We start from the raw sequence: 15,571 nt of genomic DNA on the forward strand, positions 1-15,571 counted from the left end.
ACAAGAATTTTAGACAAGCTATTACTTACAATGAAAAACTGCCAAGCATGGTAGCACACACCTGTGATCCCACACGCTGAGTCAAGATGACCACTGTGGGTTCCAGGCCAGCCAGGATGACATAATGAGCCTGTCTCAAAAACCAAAAAAAAAAAAGAAAGTATGGAAAGACTGAAATGAATCACAGCTGAAGACTGGTGAGTGACCCTAGTGTCTCTATAAGGTTAATACAGGGCCAGTAGTATAGCTCAGCGGCACCGCACCTGCCTGGCATGTGTGAGGTCATAAATTTGATTCCCAGGACCAAGAAAAAAAAAAGGAGTTAACATGGTACACTGACCTACATGGAAACTGCATGGACTCTATTGGGCACCACAGAGGTACAAAGTTAATGTCTTTTAGAAAATATACACATTAGCAGGAATGATTACGGAAAAATATTTAATGACTTGCAGTGTTTAACCACATGGTTAGAGATGACTTTCAAAACAGAATTTACACTATGATTTCAATTGGGGGCTATACACGCAAAGCAAAAAGCTGTGACAGTAGTTTACCAAATGCCAGCAGTGTTTACAGGTGACTTTAAACTGCTTACCCGGCTAGGCATGATAATCTCAAAACCCACGAGGCTGGGCCATGAGGATTACTCTGAGGATCCTCAGAACTCTAAAGCCCTGGCTTTAGAGGCCAGCCTGTACTACACAGCAAGACTTTTGTCTCAAAAACAAAAAAAGGATTGGGGTTATAACATGGCAGCACAGTGCCTGCCTGGCAGTGCAAGGTCCTGAGTTCAATTCCCACGGCCAAAAAAATCCCAAAAACCCAACTTGCTTTATCTGTGACATTTAGATCTTCTGCAGCTCACACACTGTTCTTCTGAAATAAAAGGGAAATGCTGGCTCCCGTCATACCTTGCTCAGTGTGACTCTGTGCCTCTCTGGTCGAGTTCTCACATCACATCCCCCTTCCCCAGTGATGGACCAAGATGCCTCTCCAGATGGGAACACAGGCCAGCAGCTGATTGCCATGTCTCTCCAGGGAAGGGGAGTGTCAGCACTCTGCTGCTGCTTTTGCCCTAACCTGTAACGCTGTCATGTCAGAAGAGCTACAATAGGCAAAGCGGAAGACCGCAAAGAGCCCGTACCTAGTGGGCATGGTGGCACACGTGGGGCTGAGCAGGAAGATCCCAAGTTCTGGTGCAACACAGTACATGCCCATCCCAGACTTCAAGGTGACCCACGCTAGGTGTGGCTCAGTGGTGCAGGCCTGGCCTACCACATGGGAGGCCCAGGTCCCATCCCTAGTACTGAGAGGAGAAAACAAGGCAAGCCAGGTGAGGAAGTGACCCATTTCTGAACAATTTCAATGTACACGTCAGCTGCAATTGACCAGCGGCTGAGCATAAACTCTTTAAGAAAACACCATGTGAATCAGGCACAGGGGTGCATACGTAGAATTCCAGTACTCTGGAGGCTGAGGCAGGAGGATCACTGAGCATCTGAGGCCAGCCTGGCCCACAGAGTGAGTTCAAAGCCAGCCTGGACTATCAAGCAAGACCCTACCTCAGAAAAAAAAATACTGTATGAAGCAGAGCTGTCCTAAGATAAAGCACACAAACAAGAATTTAATAAAAATATTTAATGCTGCCAAAAAGTATAAAAATACAGTAGGAATGGCAGTACAATACAAAGTAGTCTGTCATTTCTTTCTTAGATGTCTTTCTACTTGTCACACACGCACCAAAAAGCGTGCAGCGATGCAGCAAAGTCGAGGTTCTGCACATCTTCTGCTGGTGGCCCCTCGTCCCTGATGTGGAGTTTACTCTGTAAACAGACAACCGTGAAGCGATCGAGGGCTATGCGCCTCACGTCAGCTCCGGAGTGGGCTTCGGTCTTGCTCTGCACATCAATGATTCAAAATTTATAGCTGCAGAATATTCGCAAGTCATGAACATTTAGGTGTCTGTCAATCTTGGCCTAAAACATAAAATAAGAAGTCATCTGTTCAATTCGCAGTTACCAAAGACACAGAGTACACAGAGCAGACGTGACAGGACTAAGGACTTGCTCTCTATGCAGGCCACTGGGAGCCACACCCAGGTGCACAGGCCACACAAGCTCTGCTCCCCAATTCTCAGTCAAATCGTAGTGGTGAGATCTGTCACTGGCTTCTTTAAGAACTGGTAACTGAATTCTTTAGGTCATCCTGTTTGTTCCAGAAATGACCTTCATATAATGTTCTGACAGGTGGCTTCAGAACCAAGGTGGCACAAGAACTCAGTGCTGCCACCTGGCTGTGTTGGCCTTGTCTGCACTGGGGAAGATGGACAGGGGCTCCCCAGGGTCTGGACACCACAGTGGCATCTGCCACAGACACTAGGCTGCGGGCACCTGTGTCTGATCTGAGGACGGCACTTCTGAGCACAGCTGCAGAGCCAAGGCCCGGGGAAGCAAACACATGGACAGTGATCGACAGACTCGATTTTAATGCCACAAAGTGACATCATGAGCTAAGCCAGCGACAAAGGGAGGGAACGACCACTGCAAGGAGCAGGAAAGTGTGTAATGCTATTTCACAATTCTCTGGGAGTAACCTGACTTTGGGGGAGGCAATGCTATTTCTGTTCCTCTATACACACACACCCCAAATCTAAACATGTGTCAGTCCTGTATCTCCACATGCATAAACAGAAAATGTAAACCAGAGTCACACAATTTGGCCAAAAAAAAAAAAAACAAAAAAAACATCAAAAGTCATGTTGCCAATAGCTCCCCTCTCTGGGAAGCCACCTACATGCAAGCCCTCTGCAGAACCAGGCCCACTCCTGCAGTGTGGCGGACAGGGGCCCGGCACCAGGTGGTGGCAGGCATGTGGTCCCAGAGCCAAAGGGGCCACCTGGGACCCAAGCCCTGGTTGGAGCTGCCCTCCCTTGTCCCCACACTGCTGTCCACGCGAGTCAGGGACACGGCCTGCTTCAGATGCTCCAAGATGCTCTCTTCCTACAGCAGCTCAAACTATTTCACAGTTGTTTTTGTGGCTTTTTGTTTGTTCTGCTTAAAGAGGGTGACTGTGGACTTTCACAGGTGACAGCGGTTGTCTGTTATCTTTCCACTTAAATACTTGGCTCAGTGTTCCAGAGGTGCCGAGACACAAGGAGAAAGCAGGAGGCTTGGCATCACCGAGAAATCTATGGCCTGCAGTTGGCGTCCCAGCTCTGCCATGTGCCCTCGGAGTGCCTTGGCTCAATCTTCCCATCTGAAAGCAGGGTGCGTGCACCTGGGCCGGCCGGCAGGACCTTAAGCATCCGGCCACACCATTGTGCTTCCTGCTTGGTTGCGAAAGAGACACTTGCTGAGAATGAATTGCTCATTTTAACAACTCAGACTGATTTTTAAAAACTGGCTCATTATTCTGGAGGAAGAAAATGTAATGTAATCACTCAGAGGCCCAACTGTTCCAGAAGACTTATGTGCAAGACTGAGAAGGCAAGCATGTGACATTCCGGAACATTCCCTGTGCTCACTGCCACTTTACATACGGCAAAGTGGGTTCAAATGCACCAAGCGGCCATGAGCAAGGCTGGGCGCCCTGAGAAGCGGCCCCATGGTGCCATCCCCACATGGGGCACAGTGCGGCGAGCTCAGCGACCAGCTCCATCACACTGGTCCATATGCAGCGGCTTGCTGTGTCTTCTCATGAATCTGTCAAGACTCAAAATGTTTGAGGATAGGGACTGGGGATTTAGCTCAGCGGCATAAGAGCCTGCCTTGCAAGCAGGCAGTTGTGAGTTCGATCCGCGGTCCCAGTAAAAAGGAAAAAGACAAAAAAAAAAAAAAAAAAAAGTTTGAGGTTTTAGAAAATTAGTACTTAAAATATTACCAGTGTCATATGCCTGAAAGACTGACGCCAAATTAGAGCAACAGAAAATGGGTCTCTGTAAAGACAGCAGTCCCCACAGCAGCAGCACCAGGCAACACATGCAGATGGTGCCTCAAGCGGTGACATCTTTGTGGCTGGGGCTTCCGCATCCACTCAGAGTCCCAAAAGCAGCACAGATAGCTCCACAGGCAGAGCCTGTAACCTCCCACGGCTGAGACAGGCAGGGCTCCGCAGAGGCCGTCACCGCCCGCCAATGCTGATCTCGTGCTTGGCGGGAGAATATGGCCACCAGGCCCACAAGTATTGAACAGGCCGAGGCTGGGTCCTCTGTGTGTAGCCCAAGGAGGTTGGCTACACACACAGCACCCTAGGAGTGAGGAAAAGCAAAATCCACCGAAACCTCAGACAGGTCAGCGCCACAGTACACTACCCTGGCAGTAACCAAGGCCAGACTCTCGTCATGACTGTTTTTGGCTCTTCAGTTTTATTTATCAGAATCGCCATCTAAAGTCACCTGAAGCCAAAAGTACAAGTGAATTCCCCAGCTGCTGCAGAGTGAGCCCTCAGCCTCGAGCTGAGGCAGGCACAAGGCTGCCAGACAAGGGTGGCCCTGAACATTGACTACAAAAGCAAGAGACTGCACCGTGGGCCACACTCACCAAGAACTGAAACCCTGGTTCCTGGTGGCAATGAATGGACACACCCATAGTATCCAGCTCAAGATGACTTCAACTTCCCCTTTTAATTCTGCAGCTGAAGGTGAAAACCAAGCAGACTGCACTGCTGCCACAAGCGAACCACCGCCAGGCAGCCAACTCAAACGCAGGCACTCAGTCACGTATGCAACGTCAACAGAAAAATTCGCTTCCAGTCTCCAGTTACACAGAATGTAGTCAGTCAGGGAAACTCTTCTAAGAGGAAAATGAGCTGCAGTTGGGCCAGGGACATAGCTCAGCGGCACAAGTGCCTGCCTGGCAAGCACAAGGTCGTGATTTTGATCCCTGGTACCAAAGATAAGAAAATAGATGATCTCAGTCCTTGGAATTTCCAATTCCAGAATGCACTACGCATAGACTGCAATAACAGGAGCAGAAATGTCAATACTCAGTCACACGGGCAAGATGGGCACAGCAATGCCTGAGGGGTCAACTTTGGGCTGCATGCCAGGAGCCACAAACTGTGCAGTCTGGACGGAGCCGCAACACCCACAGCTAGAGTGACCAGCAAGGGACATTCAGTGTTGCTCTCTCTGCTGCTCCACCCAAAGCAGGAGCAACCACACAGGTCCGCACACGCATATGTTACTTTTCAAAGACTCTCGTTGCAGCGTACAGAAAATGGGTATTGTTTTCATTTTATACATGCTGAAATGAGACACGGACGATTGTATTTTGATGCTTTCCTTATGTGGAAAGGCAGCTGTAGTCAGGCCTTTCAGAGACCCTTTTCCTGGGACGACAAACCAGCAGGGGTGGGAGACCACATGTGTCCCTCACTGGGTTGTACAGGGCTGGGCCGATGACCACGAGCACTGCCACCCACTGTTGTGTCCTGTTCGTAACTCACACCCAGAGCCCACAAGGATCACCTGTGCCAGCAAAGCCCAGCACTATGGGAGCTCCTGCAGTCCACACCCCCAAGGGGCAGTGCACCAGGCAGTTGGGCCACAGCCTTGCTGGGAGCTGCTTCCTGTAAGAAGCCCCTGCTGTTCTGTTCAAAACATGGCTTTTCAGTGGGAATTTAGCAAGACCTGCCTGTCTGAGAAGCAGAGAACACAAAGACACAGCTAGGCAAACTGTAGAGAAAGATTTTCCACTAGGAATGTCTGAAAGCCTGAGGCCCTTGTGCCAGCACAAGGAGGATACAGGACAGGTCCCTCTCACCTCCTCTCCAAGTACAGTCTAAGGACATGGCTGCCTCGGTGACCCCCCATTAGTACACACTGCCACCCACACCATATTTCCCTTCCAGGGTCAGATACTGCAGCCCGGAAGCTGCTCGGGTCAGCTCGGGGCCTACACTCAGGGTTTTCAAATGGAACCTGCCTCCTTTTATGTACTACAGCCTTACCAGCACCCTGCATGGTACAAGACAGACGCAGCAGACATGCTGTGGTCGAAGCAAGGCTGGCGGTTTGGGCCCTTTCTGGCCCCTCCTGCAACTCCAATGCATGGAGTCTGGAAATCAGTGAAGTAACACTCACTCTATGGCTCCCAGCAAGTCAGTTCACGCCAGCTACTGAAGTGACACCGAAAGGAGTGCTAAGATTTAAAAGCCAGCAGTCAAGACATCAGTTCAATTCGTGAGACAACATGCTTCATAAAAATAATCGTCAAGAAGTTAGAGGGACAATGTAAAGTTCGCACATCATCATACTATTTATTGAAGTAGAAAGAACTTAAGTTTTTCACTTCAAAACTCCAGCCTGGCGAGCTGAAATCATAGACCCTAAAATGCTGCCTTTCACTCCCTAAACCATGACTTACCCAGTACATGAGGGTAATTACATGAAAACGTTCTCCAAAAATGAACACAGTAGTCATGTGCTTTACAGAGACCAATCTCAAAGTCTTCACTAACTGTTCCTATCTCAGCGAAGAATTTTCTTTCAAAGATATTTTTAGGAAAAATGTGTTTCTTTTTCCTTTAAAAATAGAGAAAATTGTCAAACATACAGGAAATCCAAATATGTAGTAGAAATTGCTTATTCAGAGTTATAACTGCTTGTAACAATCTTCTCTAGGAAAAGGGAAAATGTGACTGGTACAATTGGATCAACAAACAATTTATTTTCTTATGGTAACATATTTTCAAATTGAGCTTTTAAAAAGTACATTTAGCTACAAAAGTAAGATTAAATAGGTTCTTATAAAATATATTTACCCTGAAATGGTTATGTATATAAAGTGTTGATGCCCACGTCGACAGCACATTATACATTAAACACATTATTTAACGGTCGTTTTCTTTCCATTAGTAACATAGGTGAAACCACAATATTTATTGCTCATATCGAATGCAGGTTAAGATCCAAACAGCCTTCAAAGGCTTCGTATCCTTGCAACCAAGGATTTCTCAGTGTTGGTCAGGTGACACACCTCTTGGGACCAGCGTGCACAGTGGCACCGCGTACCAGTTTTTAACCACATGAGTGTCTTTATGTGAGACAGCGATTTACAGCTTGGCTTTGAAAGGAACCTGCGGCGGCGAGTCCTGAGGTGCTGGGCTGTCTGGTGAGGTCAAGCCGGCCGCACTGTGCGGGGCTGGGGTCAGAAGAACCCTGTGATTAGAGCGGCCAGCCGGCTGCAGTGCAGAAGCCGCGGCCGCAAGGCCGACTTACTGGATGTACTGCTGAAGGAACAGCATCCAGCTAAGCAAAGCACCAACCAAAAGGACCGACACAACCCCGATCTTAGTGAGAATAGGCTGCCAGTATAACCACCTTTTTCTTTTTCGTTCAGCCTCATTTAGCTTCTGTTTCATCTGCTGCACCTTCTGAGCCGTGGTCGCCTTTCTGTCCTCTCGAATGCGTTTCCGCAGAATGCTGTGAACAGAGAAAAATACGTGAAAGGACTGGATCTGTGGGCAGAGCCATGCCACACTGCCCCTCGGTCCCATCCTTGCCATGCCACATAAAGCCGGATTCAGCACACACAGAAACATACACATCCAAACAAAAATCTGTTTAAATGCTTATATCTACTACTTGTACAAGGAGAGTTCCTATTTTTCTCTTTAAAAATGTTTTGATGACGTGGTGGCACATACTTGTAATCCCAGCACTCAGAAGGCTGAGGCAGGAGAATTACTGCGAGTTCAAGGCCAGCCTGGGCTATACAGAGAGCTCAAGGTCAGCCTAAACTACATAGCGAGACCCTGTCTTAAAAAAAAAAAAAAGCTCTGATCACTCAATAAACACGTTATTAAGAGCTGGAGTATGATACTGGACCTTCAATTTGAGAAACTGCTTTGCGGGGTATTTGATTATGAAAATGCAGAAAAGAAAACACTGTGTTCGATTTCTTTGAAAGCTGAGATTCAGTTGATAGGATCTGCCTTTCATTAGGATCTCTAATAGTGGGTCTGAGCAGTACAGCTTTCCAGACCGACATGTATCTCCAGTTCTTGCTGCTGCTGCCCTTTCTGTGCCTGTCTTCTGGGTCTCTCCCCCAGCCTGCTCTTAGCCTCCTTACTCATGTACTCTTCTGCTTTCAAACATGCACCACCCTCTGTCTCAAGGGAAAAAGGAGAAAACCGCCACCTGTGAGCTGACAGGTACCAACACACACTCCAGAGAAGCTGCTGGGCCTGGTTTGCTAATCCTTTGCACTCTAAAGCACAGACAGGAGAGGGCAGCACAGTGGGACAAAAACCCTGCCTGACAGACACACTAAGGACCTTATGATGGTTGTGTCTCAACATCCCTCAGAGCTCCATACGGTCACAGGTGGGCTTTTTTCAGAGGTGGCTGGATCCAGAGTGTAGACTGGGATGGATTCATGGTACAATGCTGGGATCAAGGGCTCTAGGGTTAAGGGTGCGAGTGCTGCCCGTTCTGAGTAGCTGGGAAACAGTAAAAGGGACAGAAAGAGCTGTGGTCGGCCTCTTGTTGCTTTGCTACCTTCTGCCTGCCATGAACTGTTTCTCCTCTGTGAAGCCACCATGCCTCGGAGCAAGCTAAGCACGGACTGAAACCTCCACAAACTGAGAGAAATAAACCTTTCCTCTTTAACTTTGGACATCAGAGATTTGTCTCAGCAATGAGACAAAAGTAACTAAAACAGTCCCCAAGTCAGCTGTCAGCTTTTTCGTCTTGATTCTGTACTAGTCAAAGGCATCTAAAACCCCAACAGCACCAGGAATATGGAGCTCTTATTGAAAAAGGCAATTTAAAACACTTCCCTGCTGATTTTAAGTACACTTACGGTGAAACAAGGAAAAAAGTCAAGTTTATTTTTCACTTGCAGTCTAGAACTACTAAAGCCACAAATAAGGAATAATATTGCCGAGTCATATTAAATTATTCAAATGCAAAAACATGTACAGGACACAAAGACATCAGCTTTCATCTGGGGCAGAGCCGGAGCCAAGCACAGACTGCACTGATGGCACCCAGCCCGCACACAGGATCACTATGCCAGGAGAGAATAGTGAGGGGACCCTACACAGAGAGGGGACCCTCAATGTCTCAAGGCACCCAAGATCCCAGTCTACCCAATACTACTCACATAAACTCACAGTGAAATGGTGCACGTCATGAAAGAGAAAGCCATCTTTTCAGGGACATAGAGCGGGCAAGAACTCCCTCTGCTGAGGGGGTCACACCTCAGTACCCAGTATCTGCTCCCAGGGTGTGTGAGGCACTCAGAACCCAGACTCATTTTTTTTAACTTGAAAGTTTAAATAGTTTACACACTCATAAGAATTTAAAAATCAAAAAGTATAAAAGGAGATTTTATGCAATTTTGAGGAAGATTTTTTTTTTTGGTCTTTTTGAGACAGGGTCTTGCTACATAGTTCAGGTTAGCCTTGATCTCACTTTGTCACCCAGGCTGGTCTCGAACTTTCAACAATTCTCCTGCCTCAGCTTCCCAAGTGCTGGGATTACAGGTGTCTGCCCCTGCTCCTGGATCTGAGGAAGATTTTCTTCCTTTGATAATGGAATTCTATATACTATTTATAATTTTATTATTAACAGCACATTGTCAACTAGCACAAACAATATTTATACAAATCACAAGTATTCATACCATTTGTTTCCTGCGTGACACTAGTAGTTTAGCACCTCACCTTATAAACTCCTCCACTCAAGCAGTACAATTTCCTTAACTGGTTCCTAAGTACACCCCACCCAGTACTGGGAACTGAACCCTGGGCCTTTGTACTGAGCTATATCTGCAGACCTTTTTTCAGACAGGGTGTGACCAAGTTGCCCAGGCTGGCCTTGAATTTGTGATCATCCTGCCTCAGCCTTCCAAGTGGCTGCAATTACAGTTGTGCACAACCATGCCCAGCAGTACTGGCTTTTTAACAGGATTGACAGCTTGTTGAGAGTAATAATGTCATCATCTACTGTGTGAAAACTCCTATGTAATAAACAAATGGATTGCATGCTGGCTCAATGAACAAAGGGTGCATACTACTCACACCCTGGATGCTTGTCAGCGCACAGCTACTCACCTCTCGCTGCTCTCCTCCGCAGGGTCCTGAGTCCTGGAGGCCAGCCCTGGGCACCGATCTCCAGGCAGCTTCTCCTCCTCAGGACCTATTCTGTTTCCATTGCATTTCTCAGTCATGACTCTGTTTGGTGAATGATCCAAAGCAGGAGACAAATCTTCCTTAGAAAGCTCTTTCCACCGTTTCTAGGTAGGGAAGACAAATTAGAAACAGATGCAAACACTAAAAATTCAATAAATAAAAATAATTTATGAACTGAAAGTACTCAAGTGAAAAAAACATCATGACAGTGACAAATCAATAGAAGATGTCTTACTATTCCGCAGCACTGTTAAAATATGCTTATTTGAAGCTCAAGTTTTTAAAAGAACAGTATTATAAAGCTGTGTGTATCACCATGTAGCTGAATACAACTACCTTAATAAAATGTAGTGGATCCACCTATTTGAGACACACTATACCAGAATCTCACTAAAACATTAGTTCCAGTTAAGGTTTTGGTTAAACCCAGGTCGTTTGCATTCTCATCCATCCCTCACACACAGATGTGGCAGAAAGCTGGCACGGGGAATGAGCCAACCGTGAGTATGCTCTGGAGCCCTGAAGCTCTGGAGCCATCTGGGTCCCTGCCAGCACCAAGTCTCAGCAAGAACCAACCAGCATCTGCAAGCAGTGCTTCAGAATGTCAGAAAGCAGCTCCCAGCAGCCAACCTATCACTGCGCCAGAGACAGCTCAGCAAGGTTGAAGACTCAGACTGAAGGGGGTGCTGTTTCTGTCTCTTCCTTCTGGCAACTACAGATTGCTGTGGGATCGATGAGGCAGCCTATTAAATGCCTGGTGTCAAATTGGCGAGTGTTAAGTTTCCTGAACTGTCACGCCGAGGTTCCTGGGACAAGGTCAGAGCAGAGAGTGCAGGGTTCCCCTGGGTCTCTGTCCTGGTCTGAGGAGGAATGTCCCAAGAATGAAGCATGGGCTCTCAGGGCCATCCAGGACTAAGAATGCAGCCACCATCTGTCTCAGCCAGCAGTGGCAGCAAGGGCCACTGCCCTCCCTCTCCAGGGCCTCAGACACTGGCCTCAAATGAACGGCAGGGTGGGCTGAACTTATGCAGAAGTCAGGAGCCTGGTGTCTAATTTAAAAGGAATGCTCCATGTACTGCCCGAAGAGCTAACATCCAGTGTTTGCTTCCAGGAACTGGCAGGATATTCACTCCCTGGAGTTACTTCTGCACAAAAGGATCCCCCCTCCAAGCCCTTGTACATTTAGATTTTTTTAAATCCCTGGGAAATCCCATCAGACACTAGATACACTTGTTTCTCACTCGTCATCATGCATCACAGGATCTAAAAAGAAAAGGCATCTCATTACATGCCACCTTTACCAGAAACAGCTGCTTTCGCTGCTACAGAATTCACGTGTCTTTTGTCTGGTGACATTGACTTACAGAAGGCCCTGGATGTGACAGTACACAACCTGCTGTGTCTGGAACATAGGGAGCCACACACTTGGGGCCTGATATCAGGGACAGGTGACCCAGGAGGGCCAAGAAGCAGAGGTGACAGAGAGCAATCCAGTACCAGCCTGGGCCCAAGCCAGCCCAAGAGAGCACAGTGCTGCCTAGAAAGACCTGCCTGGATGGTGGCTTCTAAGAGGAGGGCCTTTTGCTTTTGGTGTGGTGGGGGAAGGGGATGTCTTTCTTCCCTTGTTTGACAAGTTTGCTGCATTGCACACAGCACTGCTGATGGTAAAGAAGACGCTCACCAAGCACCTGCTGCACCCTCACTGGGCTCTAACCCTTGGCACTTCCCACAGCCTCAAGAGGCAGACCCTGCTGTCACCTCCTCTTGCAGACGAAGGTAGATGGAACCCAGATGATCTGCCCAGCAGGGCACAGCCTGAAAGACCACCCTGCAGTTCTCATGACAACCTGACTCACAGAGGTCACCAATCTCAGTCACTGGCCAGTGCAGGGGTCACAATGTCCCCAGACTGAAGCCTCTGGTCCCCGGAGACCCAGGCACAATGATCTGGCCTCACTCTTGCACAACTTTCAACTAGGCCAATAAATGAGGCAACGCTAAACCCATGCCCTGCTGGACCCCTTCCAGAATATGCTACTGATGCAGGGTCTGCCAGGCAGGGAAGGACTTGGCAAAGGAGCGGGGCAAAACCAATGAATTAAAAACAAACACCAGCCACGACACCCTGCCCATCACTGAACAGCAAGCCCATTCACAATGGACCCTCACTAGTGGAGCCATGCAAGCAGGCATGCCAAGGTCACCTGCCACACAGTGACACCACTCACTGTAACTCACAGGGACGCCACCTCAGCCGCATCCACATGCAGCCACAAGCTGTGGCCCCTTCTCCTCTAGCCTGGAGCCCTAAGCCCAGCCATTTCTCTCACCCAGAAAGCAGTTAAACCTGGAATTTCAAAGTAGCATATGTCACTTATACTTTAGCATATGGAACTGCAGCTGCCAACCTCACCACATCAGTTCTCCATTGCCAAACCAGACGATCACTCTAGAGGTTCGCTGTCAATACTGGGGTCTTGCTCAAAAACACGGCAACACTAGCAATGACTGTCTGTACTCACGCCTGGTCTTGTGCACAGAGAGGACACTTATCTAGGCTGGTCAAAGTCACTGGAGTTTTCTGTAAATGAGTACGTGCTACACAGTCATACATTTGTATTTACTGATGTAAGATATGATTATTTTAGACGTGTCATAACAGCTTTCCTTTGTCTCCACAGACTCAAATCATTTCATATTCACACATGTAGGTATCTTTAATGAAAAACCAACAAAACTATGCTAACACATTAGATTAATTTTAAACAGAGTAGACTTCAAACAAGTTACCAAGGAAAAGGGGGCATTCTCCAGTGAGAAAGGGGTCAGTGGCTAGGGATTTAGCTCAGCGGCATAAGTGCCTGCCTTGCAAGTATGTGATTGTGAGTTCGATTCCTGGCATCAATAAAAAAGAAAAAGACAAAAAGAAAGGGGTCTATTCTACAAAAAGTTACAGAAGTCCTTACTGTGTACCCAACTCTTTGCAGAGCATCAACTATCAGGTGCAAAAACTAAGAACTCCAAGGAGAAACAGATACAAATGTTTGGACCATCCAGATGCTGGAATATAGCATCTTGAAGAAGACAAAAAGGAAGGAAGGCACCCAGAACCCAGGAAGAATCTGAAGGTATGAATTAAAGCCCACAAAGAGAGTAAAAAGAAAAACTTCAGTGAAGAAGGTGGTGCCTTCACTTGGAGCCAGACTCACTGCATGAGAGGAGCTGCTGGAACTTGGGGACACATGGTCACAATGATGATGGCGGCTGGTAACCCCAGAGGCCCCTGCAGAGAGACGTGGCAGACATGGACGACTGTACTGGCTGGCAAGGCAAGGGATATAGAAGACTCAGTCTTCCTGTGGCACACAGCTATTGGCACATTATGGAGTTGGACTGGATGAGCCTGGAACCAGAACAGCTGCTGGCTTCCTCCAGCAGCTCCTAGGTGGGTGCAGAGCCATGGAAACCGCTTGGATTGCATCGAGCCCAATGCGTCAGGTATTGGGGCAGACCTGCTGACATTATCTACTACTCCACCATAAAGCAACTGGGGGCTTGCTGGGACAGAGCGGGACAATTCAGGACTGTCTCCACAGGCTGTCTACTATAACCCAGAGAGAATCCTGCAAGTAGACTACGTGTTTGTCTTGTTTTATTTTGTTTTTTATTTCTCCTTAATTTTTTTAAATCTGAGAGTGGTTCCTAACCTCTTTGTGGGTATGGTTCTGTTGTGTTCTTCCTTTATCTCTTCCAACACCTCTCTTCTTTCAATCTTCTGCACCAGTTTCCCCAAGTTGGTGGGATCCATCTTTGTCCTTCAAGCCTATAATCTCTTTCTCTTTTTCCATTTCTCTATTTTCTCAATTCATTTTTAAATTTTAACACAGAGGGCAAAACTGACACATTAAGAATTTACATATTGCTTATAATTATCTGATTTATTTTACATTGTTTTACATTTATATAAATAATCGCAAATGTAGTTCATCTGGTTAAAAGTTGCAAATTAAGGGTTAGCTCAGTTTGTTGTTTTTTAGGCTGTGTTTGATGCTATTGGTACCACTACAGCCAAAACTGACATAATTGTTCTAAACAGCTACTGACCCTGATAATCCATGAGATTAACTAAGGGTCACAGAAAATATGGTGATATAGTGCCAAAGAACCAAGGACTACACCAAACAAGCAACAACTTCTCATCTCCAACAAACTAAAAAGATATGATCTTCCAACAGACTCAAAACTGAAAAACCACCTATACCTGGAAGATACCTCAGAAAAGTAACCATCACCTAAGTGTCTAAATATCACCAATAAAGCAACCCACCACAGGCAAGTACAAGCATCACCCCAGGAATTAAACTAAAAAAAGAAAAGAAATGAGAAGACACTTAAACAAGATGCATCTTGTTTAAGATATCCAGTTCACCAAAGGCAAACCCAGGGGACAATGAGGTGGGACAATCCGAAAGCGCCCTACCAAGTCTCTCCTAAGTAGTGACAACAAAGCAATTGAATGAGGCTCTAGACAAAATGAAATCAGAAATAATCTCTCAAATAAATACGGAGATTACCAAAATATACACCAGGCTTAGTGATATTAGAGTAGACAGGGACAAAAAAATAGATGAGCTTAAGCAAATTATGGAAGCGTAGCATAGGAAACATAAAGCAGATTCAGGCAGATATCCAAGAAAATAAAAACTCCACTGAAAATATTTGAAGCAGATTAGGCCAATGTGAGGACAGGATCTCAGACACTGAAGGCAGGCTTGCAGTTAGTGACCAGGAAGAGAAACATTTCTCAAAACCAGCAAGGGACCATGAGATATCAACCAGCAGCTGCAAAGAGTAATTTAAGATTAATTGGAGTCAATGAACAAGCAGGAAATACCACAAATGACATTAAAAACATGTTCACAGACATCATGACAGAAAACTTTCTCAGTAGAGAAAAAAGAAATGAATGTTTGTAAGCAGATTTCAACACCCCAGTACCAGAACTGGATGAACCCAGCTGGACAGTGGCCATTTAGGACAGGAGAAAGCCTACATAATCATTATACAAGCAACACCTCTGAAACCCTTCCCCCACCGAAGCAGAACACACAGCAGCTTCCAGCTTCAACAGAACATCCCAGGGCAGAGACTATGTTCTGGTCATAAAACACAGCTCAACATACTTAAAAGCACAAAAATTACATGACAGCTCCTCTCGGGCCACAGTGGAGCAAGACTAAAAACATAAGATAGGGACTGGGGATTTAGCTCAGCGGCATAAGCGCCTGCCTTGCAAGCAGGCAGTCGTGAGGTCAATCGCTGGTACCGATAAAAACGAAAAAGACAAAAAAAAAAAAAAAAAACCACCATAAGATAAATCCCCAACCACACAGAAATGTAAACAATACACCTCTAAATAATACGGACTAAA

The 15,571-nt window shown here is 46.6% G+C and overlaps 1 protein-coding gene across 3 annotated transcripts in view; it reads right to left on the reverse strand.

The window, feature by feature from the left end:
• Positions 1–1,626: 1,626 nt before the first annotated feature.
• Positions 1,627–15,571, reverse strand: part of Ptpn2 (protein tyrosine phosphatase non-receptor type 2) — a 78,726-nt gene continuing 64,781 nt past the window's right edge. The window contains exons 8-11 of one of the 3 annotated variants that reach the window (XM_063232013.1): positions 10,063–10,244; positions 7,325–7,426; positions 6,369–6,526; positions 1,627–1,979 (exon numbers count right to left, since the gene is read on the reverse strand). In XM_063232013.1, the coding sequence (XP_063088083.1) occupies positions 1,969–1,979; positions 6,369–6,526; positions 7,325–7,426; positions 10,063–10,244 (453 nt within the window). In that variant the 3' untranslated portion in view covers positions 1,627–1,968. Of the gene's footprint in view, positions 1,980–6,236; positions 6,527–7,324; positions 7,427–10,062; positions 10,245–15,571 lie in introns of those variants that run through there. The other 2 variants (XM_063232014.1, XM_063232012.1) reach the window with 2 other exon arrangements.

The sequence above is a fragment of the Cavia porcellus genome, unplaced genomic scaffold (assembly GCF_034190915.1).
Source record: "Cavia porcellus strain 051 isolate PalLab524CR breed Dunkin Hartley unplaced genomic scaffold, mCavPor4.1 scaffold_20, whole genome shotgun sequence".
Taxonomy (NCBI): Eukaryota; Metazoa; Chordata; class Mammalia; order Rodentia; family Caviidae; genus Cavia; species Cavia porcellus.